Source organism: Sceloporus occidentalis, unplaced genomic scaffold (genome assembly GCF_023333645.1).
Source record: "Sceloporus occidentalis isolate IW3139 unplaced genomic scaffold, rSceOcc1.0.p SCAF_4, whole genome shotgun sequence".
In the NCBI taxonomy this organism is placed as follows: Eukaryota; Metazoa; Chordata; class Lepidosauria; order Squamata; family Phrynosomatidae; genus Sceloporus; species Sceloporus occidentalis.
In genome coordinates this window covers 1916555-1942745 of record NW_028316984.1, presented here as the reverse complement: position 1 = coordinate 1942745, position 26191 = coordinate 1916555, and the positions used below count along the sequence as shown (strand labels likewise).

The window sequence follows — 26191 nt, the reverse complement described above, 5'->3', positions numbered from 1 at the left end:
AATGACAGAGAAGAGTAAAAAATGAAGCCAAGACTGCGGGCTTGATGAACCGGTTGAATAGAAGTCAAGGGTGGGTTTAGGTGGAAAGACAAGAAGCTCAGTCTTAGACATGTTGAGCTTCAAGCGCCGAAGCCGCATCCACTGAGAGATGGCAGTCAGACAAGAAGAAACTTGCTGTTCAAGCCCCATCGAAAGGTCAGGGGTGGAGAGATACAGCTGAGTGTCGTTGGCGTACAGATGATAGGAGAAACCAAAAGAACTGAGGAGTTTACCTAGGGATAGTGTGTATAGAGAGAACAGAAGAGGACCCAAGACAGAGCCCTGGGGAACTCCAACAGATAGCGGAACAGAGGATGAAGTCTGACCACCTGTGACCACTGCAAAAGATCTGTCTGACAAGTAAGATTTAAACCAGTCAAGAGCAGAGTCAGAGAACCCAAGGTCAGAAAGTAAATTCAATTCAAAAAGGACATTGAGAAACTGGATCGTGTCCAAAGGAGGGCAACTAAAATGGTGAAAGGTCTGGAAACATGTCCTATGAGGAATGACTCAGGGAGCTGGGGATGTTTAGCCTGGAGAAGAGAAGGTTAAGAGGTGATATGCTAGCCCTGTTTAAATATTTGAAAGGATGTCATATTGAGGAGGGAGCAAGCTTGTTTTCTGCTGCTCCAGAGAACAGGACCCGGAACAATGGATGCAAGCTACAGGAAAAGAGATTCCACCTCAACATTAGGAAGAACTTCCTGACAGTAAGGGCTTTACGACAGTGGAACACACTCCCTCGGAGTTTAGTGGAGTCTCCTTCCTTGGAGGTCTTTAAGCAGAGGCTAGATGGCCATCTGCTGGGGATGCTTTGATTTGGACTTCCTGCATGGCTGGGGGTTGGACTGGATGGCCCTTGCGGTCTCTTCCAACTCTATGATTCTATGATTCTAAATCAACCAGGAGACAGTGATCAACAGTGTCAAAGGCCGCAGACAAATCAAGAAGAATGAGAATAGAGTAGAGGCCGTTTGTCTTGGCCCGCAAGAGATCGTTTTAGATCTTGGTGAGGGCTGTTTCTGTAGAGTGCCGTGGGCGGAAGCCAGACTGGAAAGGGTCCAGGATGGAGTTGGCTTCAAGAAACTTAATACAGCGAGAATAAACGACCCGTTCTAGGACCTTAGAAAAAAAAGGAAGAAGAGAAATTGGACGATAGCTAGACAAAGAAGAGGGGTCGAGAGAGGGTTTCTTCAGAATTGGGGAAACGAGAGCATGTTTGAAGTCAGAAGGGAAGGAACCCATAGAGAGAGAGAGAGATTAAAGATATAGAGGAGCGAGGGCAGAAGAGAAGGGGCTATAGAGATTAGGAGACGGGAGGGAATAGGATCGAGAGAGCAGGTAGTAGGTTTGGAAGAATTTAGCAGCGTAGAGAGTTCATCCAGAGAAACGGGGAAACCCAGAGTGTTTATTAGTAGAAGGTACTAGGAGGTTAGTGGTAGGGGGCAAGTCGGGAGGAACTATTTCAGATCGAATAGTAGTGACTTTTGTGATGAAGTAGTTGGCGAAATCAGTGGGGGGAAATGATGAGAAGACAGGGGGAGAGGAAGGTTTTAGTAGTGTATTGAAGCAGAACAAACACTGCGGACACCTCTCATTAGCGCATATCAGCGATTTAAAATAGTTCTGTTTTGCCATAGACAGAGCACGTGAAAAAGATAAAAGGATGAATTTATAATGAATGAAATCAGCCAGTTCTCTACTTTTTGCAAAGACGTTCGGCCGCTCGAGAGCAGGACCGGAGGAACCTGATAGTGGGAGTGAGCCAGAGCTGAGGCCTAGACATAGGGGAAGACATGCGTACAGATAACAGGAGCAAAGCTGTGGAGAGTTGAAGAAAGAGTGGAATTAAATAAAGACATTGCTGAATCAGCAGAGTCCCCAAGATCAAGAGAAGAGAGAGGTGAATTCAAAGTCTGACTGAGATGGTCAGAGTTAACAGACTGGACAGTACGACAAGGAGGTGGGATATAAGTAAAAGAAATTAAATGATGGTCAGACAATGGAAAATCAGATGCCAGGTAGTCGGAAATGACACATTTAGCTGCAAGAATTAGGTCGAGACAGTGACCAGAAGAATGGGTTGAGGAGTTAGAATGAGGCTGAAGGCCAAAAGAAGCAAACAGGGAGCTAAGGCGAGATGAAGACGGATTGTTGGGATTGTCAAGGTGAATATTAAAGTCACCTAGGATCAGAGAAGGGACTGTATCAGATAGAAAAAACGTCAGCCAAGATTCAAAGTCAGATAGGAACTGGCTAGCAGAACCAGGAGGGCGATAGATGACAGCAACCCGGAGCTGTAAAGGAAAAAAGAGTCGAATACAGTGAGACTCGAATGAAGAGAAACAATAGCTTCATCTCAAAATAAACATCTTAAAAGTATTAGAAGGACTGAAAGATTCTTTGGTTGGTTTTAATGGTAATTTTGAGGTTGAAATAAGTTCCAATTATTTTTATTCAATTAGGGCTACGTTTTATTGCCATATTAACATGATGGGGACTTTTCAGGGATTTTGACTGAATATTTGGTGAGATACGGGGGATTTGGTGAGTTTTGGGCCAAACGTTTGGGGAATTATCTTCGAGGCTTGTTGGCAACACTGCAAGAGGGGTGGGTGGGCGGGGAGAATGCTGTTTCTGTGACGTCAGAGCCTTCTGGTCCCGCCCCCGAAGGTGCTTGCTGGACTACAACCCCCATGAACCCTCATGAGAGTCCATAGCTGGGAAGGGACGATGGGAGTTGCAGTCCTGCGGTGGAAAGGCGTTTGAGGCGGGCATTCCGTCCACGGGAGGTTAATATGAGTGTAGGATTCAAAGACCCTTCCAACCGTGTTAGTCTTTGTCTGCTCAAGGCTGCTGTGGAATTCTGGGAGTTGGAGTTTGTTGTGAGGCCCAGAGGGGAGCCTCACTGGTCCTCAGGGTTTTTCAAAATTAAAATTTAATTCCCCCCCCCCCTACATTTCTGTTTTTAAATATATATATATTTTAAAACACCACATTTTACCGAATTTTCACTTTCCCTACATGAAACTATGTATACATTAAGCACATTTAGGCTTGTGTATGATACTGTAATGGAAAGATATACACTCCTCCCTCCATATTTGCGGCCTTGATTGATCACGGAGTTTATTAATATGTGCGCTCTAGATATATCTAGGTCCTCCAGCAAAACTCTATGGTCAACTTTAACCAAAAGGGACCTGGAGATTCCTAGAGAGAATACTCTACAAGGCCTTTGTAGCTCTTCCAGTGCAGTTCTATGGCCAGTCTATCGGACGTTGACCACAGAGTTGCACTGGAGGACCTACAGCTTCCCAGAGAGGTGTCCTCTCAGGTTAAAAATTGTGTTTTTGTTATCTGTGGTTTTTCCACATTCACGGGGGTCTTGTGCCCTTAACCCTAGCAAATATGGAGGGACAAGTGTAATTTTAATTTGTTGTTTATGTCACAGCAGCTATTACCATGACGTTCCGTGATATGTGGGAATTTATGATTAAATTAGACCAAAAGGCATGACTAAGATTCCTGTATGGGGTGGGATGGGAGACAGGAGGTCAATCAACGCCAGCCTGAGAATGACTGAAAGAAGCTGGTAGCGTGAGCTTTTGTGGACTTGAGCCTACTTCCAAACATGCATCTGAGGAGGTAGGCTCAACGAAAGCTCAGGCTCCTAGCCTCTTTATTTCAGTTACCATGTATACTTGACTATAGGTCGACTTCATGTGTACGTCGAGGGCAAATTTTGGGGCCCAAATTATGGATTTTGATGTGACCCATGGATAGGTCAAGGGTAAAACTTAAGAGTGACATGTAACAAAGGATCCAAAGAATGAAGCAAGGGAAAACAATGCCAATGAACTTACAAAATTCCAGCAGTTCACACTAAAGGCTGGATGGATAAGAGAGTAAAGGGAGGCCAGTGCTTCCAGGACAGATTATGCTCTTACCTTTCACCAGGGGATGATGGCTCCTTCTTTTAAATAAGAGTTAAGGTACAGTACGTACACTGACCTGTGGATAAGTCAACTCAAGTTTTTTGGGTTAATTTTTTACCTAAATTTCCAGACTTATACATGAGTGTATACAGTAGTCTCAAAGGTGCTACAAAATCCCTTTGCATACCTATTACTGTGTAGATTAAGATTTGTGCTGTTTGCTTTTGGTCCCATCCTCCAATGTCTCCCCAAAATTTCTAGCTGGGAGTATACACCTCTTCTGCAACCGCCCCCCCCCCCCTTTCATTTCTGCCCATGCTTTCATTTTAAATCGGGGGTTAGGAACTGTGGGGCATGAGTTGGTCAAGTGCTCTATTATTTTTTACATTTTTAAAACAGTTAAAAGATGGGGTAAACATCCATTTTGGGATCTGACCTCAATAAACAACACTGACATTGGAATAAAAAGCTACATTTAGGTAAAATTAGCAAAAAAAATGTTAAAAATATAATTTAAGTAGACCTTAGGTACCAAAGTTGCCTACATTATAGTAGTTAGCCTGTCCATCCTCTCCCTTAGCCCTTCCTTACATCTGGGATTCCTTAAGAGAGCAGGAGTTACAGGAAGTCATTTGGGAGAAAGGTGGCATACAAATGAATAAATAAATTCTATGCCAAGATTAATTGACTGGACGTCTAATCCTTCCCATTTCGGACACCATTCCCATTTGTTTTCTATGGGGCAATTAGGTTCCAAATAAGCCTTTTGGCACAAATAGTATGGGATTTCCCTCCAATCCTAATTGCTGGTCAGATACTGGATGCAAGGATGCTGCCCACATATGGCCCTGCCAGCCTCTAGTCTGATCACCCGAGAGATAGGGCTGGGTTCTAATTGTGCTAATAACAAGGCAGCAATCTCAAGACTGCTGTGGGGTGAAGAAGCTGCAAGCTCAATGGCAAAACAGAGGCTCTGCATGCAGAAAGTCCCAGTTTCAACCCTTGAACCTCTCCGGGGGGGGGGGGGGGCGCACACACCATGGAGAGGTACTGCCAACAAGTGAAGACAATATGAAGTTACATGAAAATAATGTGTGTGTTTTTTAATTGAAAACTATTGCCATAACAGCTATCATGTACAAAAAAATCAAGGTAATGTACAACAGTGAAAGCCATAATATATATATAAACCATAGCTAACACCGGTAAAGTGTAAAGAAATCAATAGCCATAGAACCCAATGAAAAGCATAATTAATGGTTTTAAATCAAGGGTTTTAAAGTTTCCAACATCCATCTAACTTGTAGTTATATGCTCTGCTTCTGGAAAGAGGGGATTGTAGGGAGAGGGGACCAACACAAAAAAGTTCCTCTAGGTATCACATTTAGGGCCTCGCAGATTAGTAAAGAGAAATTTAAACCAGTTTGAACAGCAAACTGGCCGTCAATGCAATTATTTCCACAGTGACAGCACTGAGGCCAACTGTACAATAATCTACAGTGAACTGGTCTGAACACACTTATCTTGTCTGATTCAGACTCAAAGCAGGGTCAAGTCTGGTTATGGAAGACCATCACAGAAGTCCATGTACAAGCAGGAAAGAACCCCACCTGAAACCCTACAGAAACATTGCTCCTGGTCTAGTGTTTACAGTACTATGTGCTGAGTATGGCAACTCTCGCATGCTGAGATGTTCTAGGACCTTTGATGCATGTTTGCGGTAATTTCTTGTTTGTTGTTAGCACACACATCCTCCCCATTTCCTCCTGTGCACACCTTCTCTTTGTTTCTCATTCTTCATATTTCTTCTATCTCGTCAGCATGTTCCTTTTGGGATGCCGATGAAACTTTCTTTGAATACTTTCTACCAAGTAGCATGCAGAACTTATACTTCTATTATCTTCACCATAAAATTTTGCTGTGTATATGAACTACGCACAAGATCTGTGAGTAAACTATTTTATGTTATTTTAAACAAAGACAATGCATCATCTTTTACTGGTCTAATACACATCTGTGGGGGATGGTTGGCTGGTCTCAGTGATCTCAAATGCTCTGCTGGAGATGCTCTGCTGATCAGATTCACCAAATCTCAGTTGTGTCCTTTTGCTACCAGATACGCTAACACTAGGTTAGGTGGAGCACAGGTTTGATCTAGTATTAGCCAAGCTTGCTATGTGCCTGTGATCTTATAGACAGCAATTTACAGTATTGTTATATGACTAGATATCTAAAACAACGCTTTTCTGAGGAGACTGTGTCTTATACAAGAAGCTTAAAAAGTGAGTTTCACATGAAGAGGTGAGTTAAGTCATTCCAGTTCTTGCAATGTGAACAAGATGTTTTTGTTAAGAGTAACTAAGGCGGGTTACAGACCACCCGTTTGGGGCGCGCCTGTAACTGGCCCTTTCCCCGCCGGATCGGGGCCTCAGCTGCCACAGCGGCAGCCTCTGAGGCCCCGATCCGCCACTTTCCAGGCCTGGAAAGGGGTGTCCTTGGGGCTTCATGCCCCAAGGACACCCGACGGCGGCGGGGACGTGGAGAAAGGGTCCACTCAGCCCCTTTCTCATTTCCGTCGCTGGCGCAGCCATGTAGAGGCTGTGCCAGCAGCGCAAATCGTGGAAGGAGCTCCGAAACGGAGCTCCTTCAGGGGCCGCGGAAAGGGTGTCCCAGGCGCCCTCGTGCAGCCCCACTATGTCACTTCCGCGCTGCCCCGTTTGGAGGCGGCACGGTCGTGACGTAGTCATGGCGATCCCCGTGTGGAACGGGCGCCACCATTTTGTGCGCACTCCACACGTGCTAGGGTTAGAGGCATGTGGAAGCGACGCCGCTTCCAAAACCTAGCACGCTCTTGCGCAACCCTAGTACGTGCAGAGCACGTATTTTGTGTGCGTCTAACGCGCCATAGTAAAGCTGTCGAGCATGCTTTGATTGAGAGTTCCTGCATGGCAGGGGGTTAGACTGGATGGTCCTTGTCCTTCCAACTCTATGATTCTATGATTTTAAGCTCATGAAATATGACCTTTTATTAAGCATATCACAGCCAAGTTGTCAAGCAACTCTTGCTGTCACCAACTGAAATATGGTCATGTGAACTGGCTCACAGAATGCTAATTTCTGGTGAATATTCTGGTGAAAGGCTAAAATATACAATTATTCTATAGTATTTTTTTCCTACACTTCTGAACTCCACAGTAACAGGTAGTCTCTGTCTCTGGCATACTTCCAGCTTCGTAACCATAATCCCATGTGAGTTCAGTTCCAGCTTTTACATGCCTAGGAAGCAAACATATCCACCAGTTAATAAAACAGTGATACTCAAAGAGCAACTGCAAGTACTTTTCATGCCCAGTTTCTACAAGAGAGATGTAAAAAATTAAAACTAACTGCAAGTGTGACACGAAACCTTTTAAACACAGCCCATCTCAGGTGTAGATTGTAACTGAGATTACTCTAAGGTAGAATCTAAGGCACAACCTAGTATTTTGAGTCCAACGCCAGTAGCCCCCTTACCACTTGCTATGCAAAAGGGGATTGCTGTGCAAAACATCTGGAGGGCACCAGGTCCCCCACCCTGCCTCTATCATGAGGGACAGGAATTATTGATATAGTAGCAGTAGCAGTTTCATTTTATGAGCAAAATACATGTCATTTTGGCAATTAAGAGGCTAAAGGGCTTGTGGATCATGGGGACAATGCAAGATGAGACAACGTTTCTTCCCAAAAGGTCCACCAAAAGCAAGGTAACAAATGGTATATATATGTCATCTTCTTGTCTCTCAAATCAGCATTGTGGTGAACTTTATGCAGAACATAGCTTGACAAAAGGGAGGGAGAAAAAGGTTCTACACTCCCCTTGGGATAGCAGTGAGATCTAGAGCAATTCTACTAAGTGGGAAAGAATCTTCTCATTCCCATCCACTCTGATGTGTCATCACTACAAAATCAACAGGCAAGCTAGACCTAGAAACAAGCAACCATGTAGGTGATGCTTTCAAGCTTATTTATAGTGTGGAAGGAAAATAAAGAAGCAGATCTCTTTCCAAATCTGCTTAATGATTTAGTCCAGCTCATTAGGGGAGGCCGAGAGAAGTCAGTCAAGTGCTGAGAGCAAGAGACAGACAGACACAATATGATCCTGCCATAAGTACAATGAGTACAAATCTCACCCACAACAACTTTCTCCACAGCAACTGCAGGAAAAGAGAAAAGCCCAGTTACTAAGTAAAGAGTAATGGGTGAAGAAACTGGGAGTACTTTGTTTCAAAGTACTTTCCCCAAGATTATTACCACTAGCTCTTACTAAGGAACAGCGGTGTGGCACTGAGATTGCTATGGAAGCTGGGTATAACAGAAAACATCCACAAGCAAGTGATTTAGCATCTACTAAACTTTCAAAGTGGATACACTTGGGAAACTACAATCCTGTTAATGAAGTTAAGATCAGTGGGCTTCCTTTTCTAGATTAGTGACTCAGGATGTGTTAGTAAATAATGGTAAAATTAGACTTGTCATTTCTGACTTATGACAATCCTAAAACTAATCTTGACAACATTTGTTGGGAGGGGGGGAGGGCTGCCTTTGCCTTCCTCTCAGGCTTAGAAGGTCACCTAGTAGATTTCCATGGCTGAGCAAGGAGTCAAATCCCGGTCTCCAGAGTTGCCTAGCGCTGGTTCTCTAAAGTTAGACTTAAAGAACAGGAATTCTAGGTAAATTAATTCAAATATTAAGACATCATGTAATTCCACGGGAAATTTATAACTTCAAAGCAACTGATCCAGGTTAGATGGTTCATGCTTCTGTTTGATACTAAGGAGATACTGTACATCCTGACTTCAACACATCCTAAGACAACATACCCATACTTCAGGACTGGCAAATATCCTCAAAGCTCGATTTCTCTTTCTTCTTTGCCAATGCCTGCTCTGACTGTATTACACACACCTTCAAGACATGTTCTCCCTCTCACTCCAGGTACCATTTCTGGGATGGGTCTCCCACAACTTTTGTTCTTCCTTTGACTTCCACTAAGCCCATCTTCTCATCTATTTTGCTGTTCTCTGGAGGTTAACCAACACTGTGATATCTCTCTCACATACATTCCTACTCTCCACTGCCCTGTTGTCTATAACCCCTCTCAACTATCTAGGCCCATGTCCATCATTCCATTTCTCATCCTTTTGGCTCTGTTTGTCAGAAAGGTTTAAACCATTTTGAACACTGACAACAGAGAGTAAATAAAAAAGCCCTCCTACTTCCCCTTTCATAAAGCTTGCTTTTCTTCCTGCTTTACTTACCTCTCTCCTCCCTCTCACTTCTTTTCTATACAACAGGGACTTTTGTACCATTTCTATACATTATTTAGGGGATGAGTGGAATGATACACAACTAATTAGACTATAATGAAGAGATGGATAGGCTGTATTCTCACTGTGTATTGATCTCACTGTACTGATTTATATGTATTTCATTTATTTACGGCACATTACTTCTATGTGATATCATTTAATTCACGTTGATGGGAGACTGCATGGCCATACTACTTCAGTGGTTACAATCTTTTCATCTGAACTTTTGTCCCAAACTGACCCCTTGGCAACAGTATCTTGGTGGGCCTGCAGCATAACTGAGAGATGCCTGTCTTATTATGTTGCACTTTCCATATACTGATCTGGGCAATACAAACAAACTGGGGAGGAGATAGGTTTAGGAAGCATGCCCTACTAACTTCCCACCTGGGAACTGTCAGCAATGTTTGATATGACATTAAAAAGAAGATTACATACTGTTGCATAAGCTAAACTGTCTGAATATATGCAACTTTTAAAAAATAATTTTTATTGGAGCTCTCTGGTTAGATTTTTTCAACTGAAAAATCATGTCTGAGCTTAAAATGTAGATGTATTATGGACTCCATCAGCCTCTATCTTCAGCCTCTGTCTTCTGATGTGTCAGGCAAAAGTTACTTACATCTTGCAAGCATTTCCAGATGGATGGAGATCATTATATACATCCTCCTGGGTGATTCCAAAAGAGCAGTGCAAAAGTAAAGCTGCTCTTTTTCCATTTCACACCATTCTTTTCTAATCACTCTGTATATAAATTCTTTGATCATGTATGGATTATTGGTTATAAAACTTGCACAGAGTATAAATTCTATATAGAACTTAATTAAATCAGAGTATTAGAAAGATATTGTTCCTTATATACAAATGGAGGGATAATGGGGATTGAAGAGTGAGAATTTTAAAACTTTTAGTTATCCAAAATTACTACCGTATATACTCAACTATAAGTCGAAAAATGTGTGCCCCAAAATGAACTCCAAAATCCTGGGTAGACTTATGGAAGGGTCAGTGAGTTAATGCTAATAGATTTTGTGAAAGAAGAAGTGCCGACCTTTCTCTGTAGCCTTGTAACGCTCCCTGTTTGAAGCCCCTGCGCCGGCCCTCCTCTCCCCCTGTGTGTGTGTGTGTGTGTGTTTTCCAGGCTCTCAGCCTTCCTGCCGAGCCAGACCTAAGTAGCTGCTGCTTGAGAGAAGGAACACAAAGAAAGTATGCCCAGGCTTGTTCCCCGTTTTGCCTGGAAGCCCTGGGGGTGAAAGGTAGAGAGAGAGAAAGGTTTGTCCTCCATTTCTGCTAGCTATGAGCTTAGGAGTCCTAGGGGTGAATAGCAGAGAGAGAGAGAGAGAGAGAGAGAGAGAGAGAGAGAGAAGCCTGTCCTCCTCTTCTACTAGCTATGAGCTTAGGAGTCCTAGGGGTGAATAGCAGAGAGAGAGAGAGAGAAGCCTGTCCTCCATTTCTGCTAGCTATGAGCTTAGGAGTCCTAGGGATGAATAGCAGAGAGAGAGAGAGAGAGAGAGAGAGAGAGAGAGAGAGAGAGAGAGAGAGAGAGAGAAGCCTGTCCTCCATTTCTGCTAGCTATGAGCTTAGGAGTCTTAGGGGTGAATAGCAGAAAGAGAGAGAAGCCTGTCCTCCATTTCTGCTAGCTATGAGCTTAGGAGTCCTAGGGGTAAATAGCAGAGAGAGAGAAAGACCTGTCCTCTATTTCTGCAAGCTATGAGCTTAGGAGTCCTAGGGGTAAATAGCAGAGAGAGAGAAAGACCTGTCCTCTATTTCTGCAAGCTATGAGCTTAGGAGTCCTAGGGGTGAATAGCAGAGAGAGAGAAAGACCTGTCCTCCATTTCTGCTAGCTATGAGCTTAGGAGTCCTAGGGGTAAATAGCAGAGAGAGAGAAAGACCTGTCCTCTATTTCTGCAAGCTATGAGCCTTGGGAGTGAAAAGCAGAGAGACAGTGGGGTCTGTCCTCCTTTTCACAAACCATGTGCCTTGGAGATGTTTTTGGAAAGGGGAAGTGTGTGTGTGTGTGCGCGCACGTGCACGCTGAGGTTTGTTTCCCTTTTTCTATGCTGAGACTGATGCTTGGGAGAGGTCCAGAGAGTGAGATACAGGGAGGGAAGTGGTGCTTTGTTTCCCCCACCCCCCTTTAGATCTTTTGTAACATCCTCCAGTGTTTGCCCCTCGACTTATCCACGGGTCATATCAAAATCCATGATTTGGGATCCAAAAAGTGCCCTCGACTTATACATGAGGTCGACTTATACATGAGTATATACGGTAAGCAAAATTATGGCATTAAAAGCATGATTGATGCTTGCACTCAAATACTTTTAAGATGACACTGGTACTAGGATGATAATGCTTTAAAGAGCTGTAGTCATGACCTGCTCCTTTAACCAAAATTAAGAAAGAAATTATGAAGCCATGATTCAGCTTATTCAGGTGAGCTCTTCCCTTGGAGATCACACACAGGAAGACAGAAGACATGCGGGGAGGGAAGCAGAGAAACTGTCTTAGAATCTGCAACCACCAATTTATTTGTGACCTGGCTTCAAACCTTGCTTTAATACTCTGCTTTTTAGCCAATTGTTAGCTAGTTACAATACTCAGGTAGAACACTTTATCATTAGAATGTTTGAATGTCATAAGGGTACCAGAGTTTGACCTGCTACTAGCCATAAAAAATTTCCCAATCATCATCTTGATGTACAAGTTACTTTTTCAGTCTCTTGAAAAATCAGACAAGATTAGAAAGATTTCAATTTCACCACAGTGGTACTTGCAGAGAAATGCAGCACTATAACTCAAGGATCATCATCTGCAATACAAGCGAGGCACATCAACCAATTCAGCCTCACCACCTTCAGTTTACAGAGAATACCAGCTCTTGCAATAGTCTTGGTAGCCCAGTATTATTTTCCTGGACCAGGGGTAGGCAACATTTTTGAGCCGGGGGCCGGGTTGCTTTCCCTCAGGGGACTGGGGGGCCGGGGGTGGAGCTTCCACCCTCCGGGGTCGGTGCCACACGCCGGGGGCGGAGCTTCCACCCTCGAGGGGCGGGGCCGCGTGCCAGAGGCGGAGCTTCCACCCTCCAGGAGCCAGGCCTCCCGATCTTTGCCGGCCCCTGAGGGGCCCTAGGCCCCGTCAGAGGCTGGCAGAAAAGCCGGTGGGGGCCGCCAGCGCTGGAGGCCTCCCCCTCTTTGCCGGCCCCTGACAGGGCCCCAGGCCCCGTCAGAGGCTGGCAAAAAAGCCGGCGGGGGCCGCCAGCACTGGAGGACTCCAGGGACGGCAGCGGGTCCCTAAGAGACCCCCTGCCGCCGCCGGAGGCCTCTTGGAGGACTCCAGGGACGGCAGCGGGCCCCTAAGAGACCCCCTGCCGCCGCCGGAGGCCTCTTGGAGGACTCCAGGGATGGCAGCGGGCCCCTAAGAGACCCCCTGCCGCCGCCGGAGGCCGCTTGGAGGACTCCAGGGACGGCAGCGGGCCCCTAAGAGACCCCCTGCCGCCGCCGGAGGCCGCTTGGAGGACTCCAGGGACGGCAGCGGGCCCCTAAGAGACCCCCTGCCGCCGCCGGAGGCCGCTTGGAGGACTCCAGGGACGGCAGCGGGCCCCTAAGAGACCCCCTGCCGCCGCCGGAGGCCTCTTGGAGGACTCCAGGGACGGCAGCGGGCCCCTAAGAGACCCCCTGCCGCCGCCGGAGGCCTCTTGGAGGACTCCAGGGACGGCAGCGGTCCCCTAAGAGACCCCCTGCCGCCGCCGGAGGCCTCTTGGAGGACTCCAGGGACGGCAGCGGGCCCCTCAGAGACCCCCTGCCGCCGCCGGAGTCCACTTGGAGGACTCCAGGGACGGCAGCGGGCCTCTCAGAGACCCCCTGCTGCCGCGGGAGGCCTCTTGCATGACTCCGGGGGCGGCAGTGGGCCTCTCAGAGACCCCCTGCCGCCGCCAGAGGCCTCTTGGAGGACTCCAGGGACGGCAGTGGGCCCCTAAGAGACCCCCTGCCGTCGCCGGAGGCCTCTTGGAGGACTCCAGGGATGGCAGCGGGCCTCCTAAAGGCCCGCTGCCTCCTCCGGAGCCCCGTTTCGGGACTCCTGGGGCGGCAGCGGGTCCCTTAAAGGCCCGCTGCCTCCTCCGGAGCCCCGTTTCGGGACTCCTGGGGCGGCAGCGGGTCTCTTAAAGGCCCGCTGCCTCCTCCGGAGCCTCGTTTGGGGACTCCAGCGGCAGCAGCGGGTCTCTTAAAGGCCCGCTGCCTCCTCTGGCGCCCCATTTGGGGACTCCTGGGGCGGCAGCGGGTCTCTTAAAGGCCCGCTGCCCATAGCGGCGAAGTCTCGTGCGACCTTTTCTGTGGTCGCGCGAGACTTCACCGCTATGGGCGCCGCCATTTTTTCTCCCAAAATGGCGGCGAAGTCTCACGCGACCTCAGGGAATGTCGCGCGAGACTTCGCCACCATTTTGGGAGAAAAAATGGCGGCGCCCATAGAGGCAAAAAGCCGCATTCGGCGGTGGCGGCTGCTGCCGCGGGCCAGCTAAAAAGCCTCCGCGGGCCGGATCCGGCCTGCGGGCCGCAGGTTGCCGACCCATGTCCTGGACCTTTGGTACAAGGCCATTCTAATGGTCCCAAGAATATGGCAAAATGGGTACACAGTTAGCATTACACAGTGTGCTGGATTCTATTTTCTACAGCATAAGATCATCACAGCTGGATGTTTGGTTGGTTTTCTGCAACATTTCTAACTAGTAGCACAGTTTTACTCATGGGATTATTTCCAGTGAACTGAAAGCATGCAAATATCACAAACCTGTTTGTGAAGAATGCCACCCAGGGGAAATTTCTGTTGTGAGTCTCTACAAATACACTCTGTACAAAGAGATTCGGGGAGCAGCTATGCTATAAACAAAACAAATGAATTAAAATTAAAAATGAAGGACCTGCTGTCTTTTGACATACTTTCTTGTGAAAATTTATATACTGGTAATCACATTCTAGATTGACAGATGTTCCCTGGCATATGCTCAAGGAAAGTTGTAATTTGCTTCAAGGAAGTGCTCACATCAGGCTATACACAGTCCACATTTGTCCATCCTTACTGAATGAGACATTATACAGTAAAATCTCCTATCTGTATATGAAAATTCTAGTCAATGTGGAGCCTGTTACTGCCAAGCAAGGTGTCTACCAACACAGAGATGGGTGTCTAAAATGGGGCTGGACTGCAGACAGACTCCGAACAGTGTGATAGAAATACTGCTGAGGCTTAATGCCAGGAATTCATGACCCCAGAAAGTTCCAGGACCATAGGAAGATTTATACATTTCATGCTTTCCAACGAAGGACAATACATACACAGAATAAGAAAAAACAATGGGCAGATGAAGGATGGCCAGGAAGAGAACAGGTGATCTGCACCCAATTTTGCATGAAGACCTGCCTAATTTTCACAATATGAAGGGCAAATATCAAACTTTTGCTTTGGTTTTATGCCCAACACTCTACATGGAGCCTGTAGAAGCTCAGGCACTAAACTCAGGCCACAATAATGAATATGTAAACCTCCAGCACGTAGGTCCATTCTCCAGGAGCATTGTGCATATGAAGTCCCTCTCCTACTTCTACCCATGAAAATTAAAAAAAAAATTGTTATAGCTGAAGTAGGTAGAGAGGAAGTAAACTCATTTTAGGTACTGAACATATTCTTAAAATTAAATTAAATTATGAGCCATAACATACACAATGGCATGCAATGGGATATAGCTAAGTCTGATTTAAATGCTTCAATTGTTTGTATTTGAAATTTGAAAGTTTAAGTCTCTAAGTAAATGAAATAAAAAATTGAAAAACAAACTTACAAATTAGGAGAAGAAACATCATAACCACAACGCTGGAGAATGGATACAAGTATTAAAGATTGCACATATTCAGGATCTTGACACTTGATGTGGAATCCATGCCTGAACTTTTACAAATGCCTGTTTAATTTTAAACAAGGAAAACAAGGCATGAAATAACCAAAGCCTGGATAAGCAAATGGGTGGTCTTGGTGGTCAAAAACCTACGGATCCTATGGATGTTCAAAAGATGGAAATTACATGCCTTTGCAGCTGCCCTGGTAAAGGAGCATAGGGACAGATGATCTACCAGTGGTATATTACTTACATTAAGAAATCGGCCCACATTGCCTTCTCTAGTGGCATCCAGCAAACAAGGACCCTCCTTATATGACTCATAATCTTCCATTGCTTCTTTATTATGAACAGATTCCTGAACTCCTCGCTCAAGGTTTTCCTTGCATGTGTTGTCAATCCAGACTGAGTGGTTGCATTGTTTGTCATCCTGCACAGGTGGCTTGTTGTCCAAAGAAGCAATGGAAAGAGGATCCTCTATACTGTGGTCTTTATTAATTTTGGGTTGTATAGGCTCCTTTAGACATGACTCATTATCTTCCACTGCCTCCTTACTATGCATAGATCCCCGTGCTCTTCTCCCACATTTTTCCTTGCAAGTGTTATCAGTCCAGACTAGGTGCTTGTGTTGTTTGTCATCACAGTGGTTTGTGTTAACTTCAGGCTGTACAGGATTCACTTGTTCTCCAACCTCGCCTTCTAGGGTTAACTCTGTTAAACAAACATATCAAGGGCCATGAGCATCATGAAGCTAGAATTCAAAGACATAGCTGTGTTAGTCTGAAAAATCAGCATGCAAAGGGATCTTGTAGCACCTTTGAGACTAACTGAAAGGAAGACACTGGTAGTACAGTGGGCCTGTGATATCCCCTTGTGTTTGGTTCCACGACCCCCCATGGATACAAAAAATTGTGGATGCTCAAGTCCCATTAAATACAAATGGCATAGTAAACTGGTATCCCTTAGATAAAATAGCAAAATCAAGGTTTACTTTTTGGAATTTATATGTTTTAAAAAGATTTTCAGCGTAATTAATCTTTATTAAATTTTACCATATAAAAACAAATCCATTCAAAAATACCAAAAAATACAAAGCAAACAGAACAGGAAGTTTCCCTTCAATATATCCCATAACTAATTTACATTTGTATCTTAACAAGTTGCACCTTCTTATCTTCTAATACCCAAGGCAAAAGACTTCCTCTCATTCTTGTTAGAACAAAGTGCTTAAAAAGATTTTCAAGCCGTGGATTAAAACCCCCATAGATGTGGAGGTCTGACTGTATAAGCTTTCAAAGGGTGAAGTGATGGGTAAAATAAAGGGGCTTCCAGCCACTTTGAAGACAAGGCGTTTCTATGACACAAGCTTTGTATGTTGGTGGAAAGCAAAGTGAAGCCGCACTACTGGGCTAAAAACTGGAGCAAAAAGAAGCCGGGATACTCCAGTTTAGCCCAGAAAATGTGCATCTTCACACTTGCATATAAACAGCCTGTTGAGTGCTGTGGGGGACTATCCACTGTCTTAAGCTGAACATGGATAAAACAGAGATCCTGGTGTTTCAGCTTGACTGCACAATAGCACCACTTTCATGCCCTTCACTGTGTTTACAGGGTTACACACAGGCCCCTGTCTTAGCTGCCATGAATTCTGCAGTCCTGCTGGATGATCATCTGTCCCTATGCTCCTTTACCAGGGCAGCTGCAAAGGCATGTAATTTCCATCTTTTGAACATCCATAGGATCCGTAGGTTTTTGACCACCAAGACCACCCATTTGCTTATCCAGGCTTTGGTTATTTCATGCCTGGACTATTGTAATAGCCTACTGGCAGGTTTGCCTTCTTGCTCTCACTCCTCGGGTTTTAACCTAGGACAGTGCTGTTTGGATTGTTTTAAATCTCCCTCAATACATTTCTCTTTCCATTGTAGATCTCTCCACTATCTACCAGTTCAGGCCAGGGTTTATTACAAGCTTTTGGTCCTGGTATTTAAGTTGCTGTACTCTAACCTTCTCCAGTATCTGGCAGCTTGGCTAGCACAGTATGTCTAAGAATTTCAGGATCTGGACCCACATTTGTGGAACAGTCTTCCTTTTTACTTCTGGCTGGAGAAGGACTTTATCTCATTGTCTTAAAGGGTTGACGACTTTTCACTTTGATTCACCAGATTAAACTACTGTGTGCCTAAAGTGGCCGAGATGGGTAGCAACTGATGAGGATTTTTTTGTAGTACATGACTATATTATACTCATTATAGGAGAGCCAGTGTGGTGTAGTATTTTGAGTGTTGGCCTACGACTTTGGAGATCAAGGTTCAATTCCCCACTCGAACATAAAAATCCACTGGGTGACCAAGGGCACATCGCACTGGGGAAGGCAGGAGGGGAAACAGAAGCTAGGGAGACAGAGAGAGGGAAAAGTGTTTGGAGGATTAAAGAGTGGGAAAAATATAGAAGCCAAGAGGAAATGGAGAGAACACACTATTGGTGTAGGGAGCAAAGAAACAGAAATAAATAAAGAAAAAGGGGTTAGAGGTGCAGCCACACAGAAGACAGAGAAGGCCAGGCAAAGAGAGAAGGCAGCTGCCTACTTCAAACCCCCCCCCCCTCCTGAAAATTGGGTTTTCCTAACATTGTGTGATCTGCCATATTTACCCACAGACATTTTTTGTAGCATCCAGGACACTTTTCAATTTTTTTGTGGGTCAAAAAAGGCTGGGAACTTCTGTAAACTAGTTGAATAGTAAACTAAGAATGGCAAAATTACTTTCACATTCTTTCTGAGCTGCAGCAGTCACTCTTCTTCTTGTTGATTTCTGGCACAGAGAACTCTCATCTTCATCTGAGCTGGCATCAGCAATACCCTTCAAAAAATAAGTTCATCACTTATGTTTGTTCTTTGCCATATATCTACACTTTTCCCCCTTTGACTTAGTGAGAATATTCTGACCTTTAATTTTACTCTGCTGAGTGAGAATAAACAAATCAATATCTTTTACACTATAATACAGAATTACTTGAAAATACGACCAATTTGAAGGAATATTAAATTTAGCTGAACTAGAAAAATAACTTATTTATACTCTGTTTTCAAAATATTTGTCTTAGGATTTGGTGAAAGTATGAGTAGAAAAAATAGATTTTGGGCTGATTTTAGTTTTATTCCAATCTTATGATGTCCCATACTCAAAACATGGGAACCTAAAACAAATTATATTATTACATCAATTTTACAGTAAATTCCCAAAATCAAACAAGTCTTTGTTAACATATTCAGTCCTAAATAAGGAGATGGCATCAGATGACAACTTACGCCAGGAGGACAGAGAAATATATTTTTTCTATACATGGATGTTGTGGTGTCATGAAAGATATGACCTTTTCTAGGTAGGTAAAATGAGTGCCCGGCTTGCTGAGGGCTGTTGGCTAACATATTGTAAACCGCTTAGAGAGTGCTTAGTTCATTATGAAGCACTATAGAAATGTAAAATGCTATTGCTATTTCCTTAGGACATCAGCTAAGATAAATAAAACTAAAAAAGATGCTCTGTACTTAGGTCAGAATTCTCTTCACTCCTTCCTGGTCATTCTCTTTTGCCACTTTCACCCTCAATATGGATAACATTAGGATTGGATACATGGTACTCACAGGCACAGCAGCACCCCAGCCCAATCCTCTCAGTCCTCACTGAGGTTCACTGCATCTCTTATTATCCAAGAGTGTCAGTGGCAGGCCAGTGTATGTGTAGGCAGTGTGGAGTATGTGGGCAGTAGGAATTCTGGGCTTTATGTGGACATGTAGGTAAAACCTGGCATCATGGCCTGAACATGTGTTCAGGACTATGTGGCCTTTGTGTGGAAGGGATACTCTGGAATGTTGGCTCGTCAGGCAGAACAGAGGCAGACAATACATCTACATATACTACATAATGGGAAAAGTATGTCCTTTTTTCAAATTCGAGGAGCAGAAACACATTGAAAGGATTTTCAAACAGACATCTGTGTTAGTCTGTTTTGGCATAAAACTGAAATATGAGAGGAGATGAAGAAATTAAGCTGTACTTTTGAGAGATTGATTTATTATAACATGAGCTTCCATGGATATCAGTCTACAAAGCTGCAAATTAATATCCTCAAAAGCCTACAGTGAATCAGTGAGTCTCAAAGGTGTTGCTTGTTTTCTTCATTACCATCGCCACCCCTTTTCTATTTCATCATGCTAAAGGAGACCTGTGTGTTGCTCGTGGGAGCATACCTTGTATAAGGGAAACAGAGGTCATAGGAATAGTGTACTAATGTTACTAATCTGTATTAGTAACAGATTCCATTATCTTGTGAACCACTTTGACACCAAATGTGCACAGGATACATTTGAAAAGATTAGACATGAATACTGCAACCCAGGAGTTTATCGCACTGGCCCTAAAATGGACCCAGTGCGTTCTAAAACGTGCACACACACGCAGAAATGGCGCCCTCTGGAATGCCCGGTGGTAAAGGCAGCATTCCAGCCTGCGGTAAAATAGGGTTCTTACCCCATCCCGTTCCGTGTGCGCCTGCATGCATGCACGTTTTAGAACGCACTGAGCCCATTTCAGGGCCAGTGCGATAAACTTCCCAGTGAAAAGCCCACAAGGATGACTAAAAAATAAATCTGAAATTTTACTAGTTGTCTCCTGTGACTTTGAAGAATAGACGTTCTCGTTTTTGGTCTTTTGATAGCTTTGTTATGCCAACTCTTCTTACAGCTGTAGTTCTGAATTCTGATAAGAGATTGAAACAAGATTTTACATAAGGCGCAATGAAGTGGGTTTCGTTGAGATATTTAAGAGATTGTCCAATTTCTAAAGAACAAAACATATTTTTATACAAGACAGAAACTCAAGAATTTAGCAGCACAACTCTTGCTGTGGAGACAAAGGTTACCTCCACAACATTTTTAGGGTTTCGTCCCCTAATAAGCCTGTCTTTTTAAACATCAGATAATGAAACAGATTATGGTACTCAAATCAAGTCTATGAACGGTTGCATAGTTTTCAGTTTCAGAATAGTTTAAGAAAGCTGAATAAGTGTCCTCTATTTTAAAATATATATACATGTCAATTTAAGGTGTAAGGATTGTTCCATTACACCTGGGATTTTTAATGCCCAGTTGTAGCATAAACCTGTATTGCTTGTTTTTGAGGTTATTAGCTGCAGTGGAGATGTGCTGCAATCCTTTGTCTCCTAAACTGCATTCTAAAAAGGATCATTAGAGATCTGAAAGAATATTTATAGACTGAAAAGTTTCCAGAATTAGTCAAATAAAATATGTCACAACCTCTAATACATTTGATTTACTCTTATACTATTACTGATTAGAGATACAGTCAGACCTTCATATCTGCAGGGGATCTGTTCCAGTCTCAGTCCCCAGATACAAAAAAATGTGAGACCTCAAGTCCCATTGTCCCTAATGGCATGACATTTGTGAGACTGTGCTGTGTTGCCATTGGAGACAACAGGGCTTGCCTTCTGCAGATACTCAAATCCATGGATGGCAAGCCCATGGATGGCAAGGTCCCACTATATTTCTGGACTGCTTTAGTCCCTTATACAAACACTAAAGCAGTGTATAACACCATCATAAAACAATTTAAAAAAGCAATTAAAACACACAGTCATGTGACATATGAAAGCATTCAAATAGCTTATTCCTGAGATAAGCCAAGATTTAAAAAACAAACAAACAAAGAACAGATGTTTTCAATAAATGAGTGAAAGGCACCATCTTTGAGGCCTGATTCACTGCAGAGGGGCATAATATCAGGGTGCATTATTTGTACTTTGGGTGCCATAGCAGAGGCGGCCTATCTGGACACCACTGCTGAAGAAAATCTATAGGCCATGATACAAACTTAGGAAGATGTTCCAGAGAGAGAAAGAGAGTGAGCTATTCCTTGGGGTATCCTGGTGTTGAGTTTGAAAATATCAATAGCAAACCAGTGGTGGTGAAAAGACTGTTCATTGGGACATGCAGCCCCCCCCCCCCCAAGCAACTGTTGAGGCCCACAGGGCTCCCATAACATTTTTTCACTTTTTTAGCCAAACAATGCTTTAAGCCCAGGAGAAGTTTGTTTTTCCTTTCCTAACCAGCAAATAAACCGAAACTTAACTTTTTAACTTCTTAGTTAAAAGGCCACTCTTGGTCCTAGAAAAGACTACTAATGAACACAAATATGGTTAAACGACAGTGGCCCGTAAAGGGTGGAATAGGGCCTTTTAACTAGAACTTCCCCACCAAAGTTATTAAAACTGAGGTGTGTGCTGAGGAGTGCAGTCCTCCAAGGTCCCGTGGAGTGTCAATACACTCCTCTTCTCCAGCAGTTGTCAACCACTCCCTCAAATCTAGTTCAATAACAAATTGGTGAATTTAAGAAAATGCCATGGTAGGTGGTACCAAAAACTGTTGAGAGATTGACCAACAAGAATAGTGTCACATTCCCATTATCTCTCTCCTAATAAAGACTATCCACAAGAAAAACTAAGGCCGATTCTACCCCATAACTGGGCTGCAACTCAGAAGTGGAATGGATGTGAATCAGAGGTAGGTGATGCATTATGAGAGTTACAATACAAACTATCTAAAGGGCCATAGTTGCTCTTCCCTGACCTAAATAACCACTATCCTCCAGGAGTGCTTGAAACTGAGTTTCCACTACTCCCTCAAGTAACTTTGAGGAGGTATTTATCTCTGGATGGTGAGCATGAAACCCCAAGGTCCAGGGTAGATTTCCCCCCAACCCAAGTAATCTTACCACCATCTTCTAAAGGAGAGGAAAAAACTACTATTTAAATCAGCGAGATATCCCCCACAAACACAGATGTTAAAATCACCCACAGGTGATTGGTACTCTCCAACCTCAAGCTCAAGACCATTTCATGAGAAGGGGGCAACACCAGTCTCTCTCTAGCTGAACCAAAGCTGCGGGCCTCCCAGGGGGAGAAACCTACTAGCATTTTCTATATAAGTTAGTAATGGAGAAGAGCTAGGCAAGAGCAAAGCCTTCAGTTCCTATTGTGCTTAAAGGAGGGCAAAAGAATTGTGTCATTGCTAAGGTTGGTAGTGGGAAGTCTGGACATGAGTGCCTCTTGGCCCAGCAGACTTTCTTGCGCAAGGAGAAAAAGTACGCTACTTTCCCTAACTTCACTTTGTTCAGCAGCCAGGAGACAGTGTGAATAGTCACAGTGAGTTTTCAAAGATAAAATAAGAATGCTTAAAGATGTTACTTTTACGTACGTGTTTGGCTGATCTCCAGGTTTTAAGTGCAAATTTTTTTGCTTCCCAGCTGTTTGGATAAATTCAGTCTCTGAATCAGAACAGACAGTGACTATATTTCTTTTTCTTGAAAGTAAGTTGTAGCTTCTGTTGCTATTCTCTGCATCTTCCTCTTTAACCTCATTCCCACTGCCATCTTTTACTTGTCTAGATTGATCTCTGTTCATCAGTCTGCCTAGAATAAAACAATAGTTTATGGAATAATGTATTCATATGTAACAGTTTAGGTATCTGAGGTCAAACAGACAATGTTAACAGTGTGAAAAGAGCATGGATACAAAGCACATTCTCAAATTTTACAGTATTTACTATCAGCACATTTCCCCATTGCTTCTGTGAATGCACATTTGCATTTTTATATTTCATGAGTTTAAAGAATAGTTATCTAATGAAATTAAATATTAATCTGAATCATGAAACCCTTTACTACTGAACTCAAGTGGTGACAGCCAGCTGGTTAAGAGCAAAAATGGGGCAAATGGAGCCCTAGTGGTGCAGTGGTTAAATGCTAGTACTGCAGCCACTCACTCACAAACCACAAGGTTGTGAGTTCAATCCCAGTCAGGGTCTCAGAGCCGACTCAGCCTTCCATCCTTCTGAGGTTGCTAAAATGAGTACCCAGCTTGATGGCGGCAATTAGCATACAGTTGTAAACTGCTTAAAGACTACTTAGTGCGGTATGAAGTGGTATATAAATGAGGCTGCTATTGCTATTGCAATTGAAAAATCAGAAGGACATGTTATCAGGGGAACCACAAGATTTGGAGGAGTACAACAAATCCCTAAAACACTCACAGAACATCTAAGGAGACTAGTCTCCAAGACCTCTCCCTCACAAAACAGCCCTATGAAGATTGGGCATGTGCATTTATCCACAGAACATGTTGTTTCAACAGGAAAGGAAGTTGGGATGGGGTGGGGAACAGAAATTGAATGGATTATTGTGAAGGGGAGCATGGCTGGCTGGCTGTTTTGCTGGCTAGCTGAGTGTTCCTGTTATGTGTTGAAGATACATTGCTCAGTGCCTTTCAGTCTGGTGCTTGATTAAGTGACTCTCAGTTTGAAAGTGAAACTGGACTAGGCCACCTGAAAATAAAGCTGTGGTACCTACACACCCTGGGAATTCATAAAGTACAGAGTTTTGTAAATTGAAAAGTAAATAAATAAAATATTAAAAACTGAACAAAGAGCCTCATGAAGACAGGTGAATTGTTAGGATGTAGAGAACACTGTGGTGTCAGGCTACGTATTTTTATATTTAGCATATCTACAAAATATCTACAATCCAATAAAAGGAATCTGAGATACAGCTACTCTATACATGCATTACTCCTATTCTACAAAAGCTTTATTTTTATCTTTGTGTTTAATATGCAACATCTGGTCTTTATTCTGGGATTTGGACACACACAGGATTATGGCAGAATAATAAATAAATAATATATCAACACATTGGGAAAATGATCCAATTCAAACTTTTCCTCCAATTTATTTCCTGCAACAACTATCTAATGTTTTTTGCTTGTTGGATAAAAACATTGATTTATATTCCATCTTGAACTATTTTTGCTTTACCTGAGTATGTACAAACAAACGTCCCTTTGTCAATGTCATCAAGGCAACGGACCCCCCAACCCTTCTTTTCCGCGTTGAAAACTTGCAGCCGAACTTGAAGGCCATGCTGCACTAATCTGTTCTGGCACAAAATCTTGTCACAGCTACATAACAAGCTGCATTCGTATATTCTGACAAAGAAGAAATCAGATGAAGAATTTACCTTCTAGGCAGGGAGATAAAACAGAATGATCATGCATTCATACACAGTGCAGAGCAGATGGTTGACTGCATGCTTATACCCAGAAAGGCAAAGTAGCAAGATGTGCTAAACTGCCTGCACAATACTCTCAGAAACATTCTTTTCTTTCTTTTTTTCTTAAATATCCCAAACATTGCTGCTACACCTTTCTTGGCCTAAGGAGGCACTGAGTTGTATTGTGCCTTACAAAGCAGTTGTACAAAGGACAAATGGCACTGTTTTGGTTTTGCCCCAAACTTCTTATTATCCATATTACAAATGAAAAGAACAAATTATGAACAGTAAAAAGTCAGGATTTTAGCACACGGGAGAGCAAGTGGTAAAGCAGTAAAGGATCTGAAAAACAAATACAACTACATTGTGTTGGTAGATACTTCTAACATGTATGGTCCACATACTGAATGCTATCTGAACTTCCTAGAGTGAATATGTTTATATGTAAAGTCATTAAGAGACAAGAGTCAATACAAGCTCAAGAAAGATGCAAACCATCAAAATAATTATTTTAGACTTTTTGAAAAAAACATGTTTAGATTTTGCAGACATTGTGATAGGTATTGACATAGAGCTTTTAATAAGAAACTGATATAGAACAAACAGAATAATTAGAAAAATCCTAACAAAGTCTTAGAGGTTTCTTAAAGAGACATAATTTCTCTCTAGCCTGCCCACACAACAAGATACATTTCTACTCTCTAGCTACCATCAAATTGTGGATAACGTAATAAATTTAATGTGTTGTATCCAGTGCTTTCAGTCCATCAGCAGAGCAGAAATCATGGGGGCAAAAAAAATTCTGATTTTTCACTCTGCTCCCTACTTATCCCTGTTCTGTTCTAAGGATTAGAGCATTAATGAAAACAAAGAGAAGTGCATGAGTGCATGAGTGAAAGTCTGCTCACATGATATTGGATTTCACAATTTACTTACATAGAACAAAGTAGTAAAGCTATGGTCTAATCCACAATGCAGAAATAATCCAGTTTCAGATCACTTTAATTGCCCTAGTTCAATTCTAGGAAATTCTGGGAATGGTAGTTTTGTGAGACATGTAGGTTTCTCTGTCAGAGAGACAGAGTGCCATAATAAACTACAGTTCCTAGGATTCCCTAACATTAATCCAGGGCAATTAAAGTGGTGTCAAACTGGATTATTTCTGCAGTGTGGATACGATTTAAATCCAATTGGTAATCCCCCTCTCTGGAGGAATGGTTTAAAAGAATACTGGACATGAGAGAATCAGATAAATTATCTAGAAAGTTGAAAGAAGATAGAGAAAAAGAAGTTGAAGAGGAAGATGAAGAAGAAGATTGGAATTTAATTGTACAATATTGGAAGAGTATAGAAGTAGAGTGAATGAATAAGAAAATACACAGGTGTAGAGATAGTAGTATATAAGAGAGAGTAAAGTAGACATATTAGGATTGGGGGGAGGGGGAGGGGGAGGGGGAAAGGAGAGGGATATGATGTGGTAAGAGATAAAATTGCATGTAATATGGAATGTCTTTTTTATATTTTTTTTCTCTCCTTTGATTGTAAAAAACTCATAATCAAAATTAAAAAAAATTAAAAAAAAAAATCCAATTGGTAATCCCAACTAGAGAAGAACATACAACTAATTGTTGAATGGGAAATTAACACTTAGATAAATTTCACCAGTTCAATGGGGCTACTTAAATTCACATTAATAATTTAATATAATTTAATTTAATAAGCCTTTGGATGCAGCGGTTTCTCTTTGCCATTTGTTGCCTTAGCTTGCCCAAGGCTTCAGCTTTGTATCTTTCACTTTCAATTGATAAACTACATGACTCGCAATCTGATACCATAAGATACCATAGAACAGAC

The 26191-nt window shown here is 43.0% G+C and overlaps 1 protein-coding gene across 3 annotated transcripts in view; it reads right to left on the bottom strand.

Annotated features, from left to right (window-relative positions):
• Positions 1 to 6488: 6488 nt before the first annotated feature.
• The window catches only part of SETDB2 (SET domain bifurcated histone lysine methyltransferase 2), a 31376-nt gene continuing 11673 nt past the window's right edge, over positions 6489 to 26191 (bottom strand). For all 3 annotated transcript variants that reach the window (XM_089519052.1, XM_089519053.1, XM_089519054.1), the window contains exons 7-13: positions 24103 to 24272; positions 22489 to 22702; positions 19876 to 19972; positions 17977 to 18073; positions 15466 to 15923; positions 14111 to 14199; positions 6489 to 7253 (exon numbers count right to left, since the gene is read on the bottom strand). In XM_089519052.1, coding sequence (XP_089375178.1) covers positions 7136 to 7253; positions 14111 to 14199; positions 15466 to 15923; positions 17977 to 18073; positions 19876 to 19972; positions 22489 to 22702; positions 24103 to 24272 — 1243 coding nt within the window. In that variant the 3' untranslated portion in view covers positions 6489 to 7135. The remainder of the gene's footprint in view (positions 7254 to 14110; positions 14200 to 15465; positions 15924 to 17976; positions 18074 to 19875; positions 19973 to 22488; positions 22703 to 24102; positions 24273 to 26191) is intronic.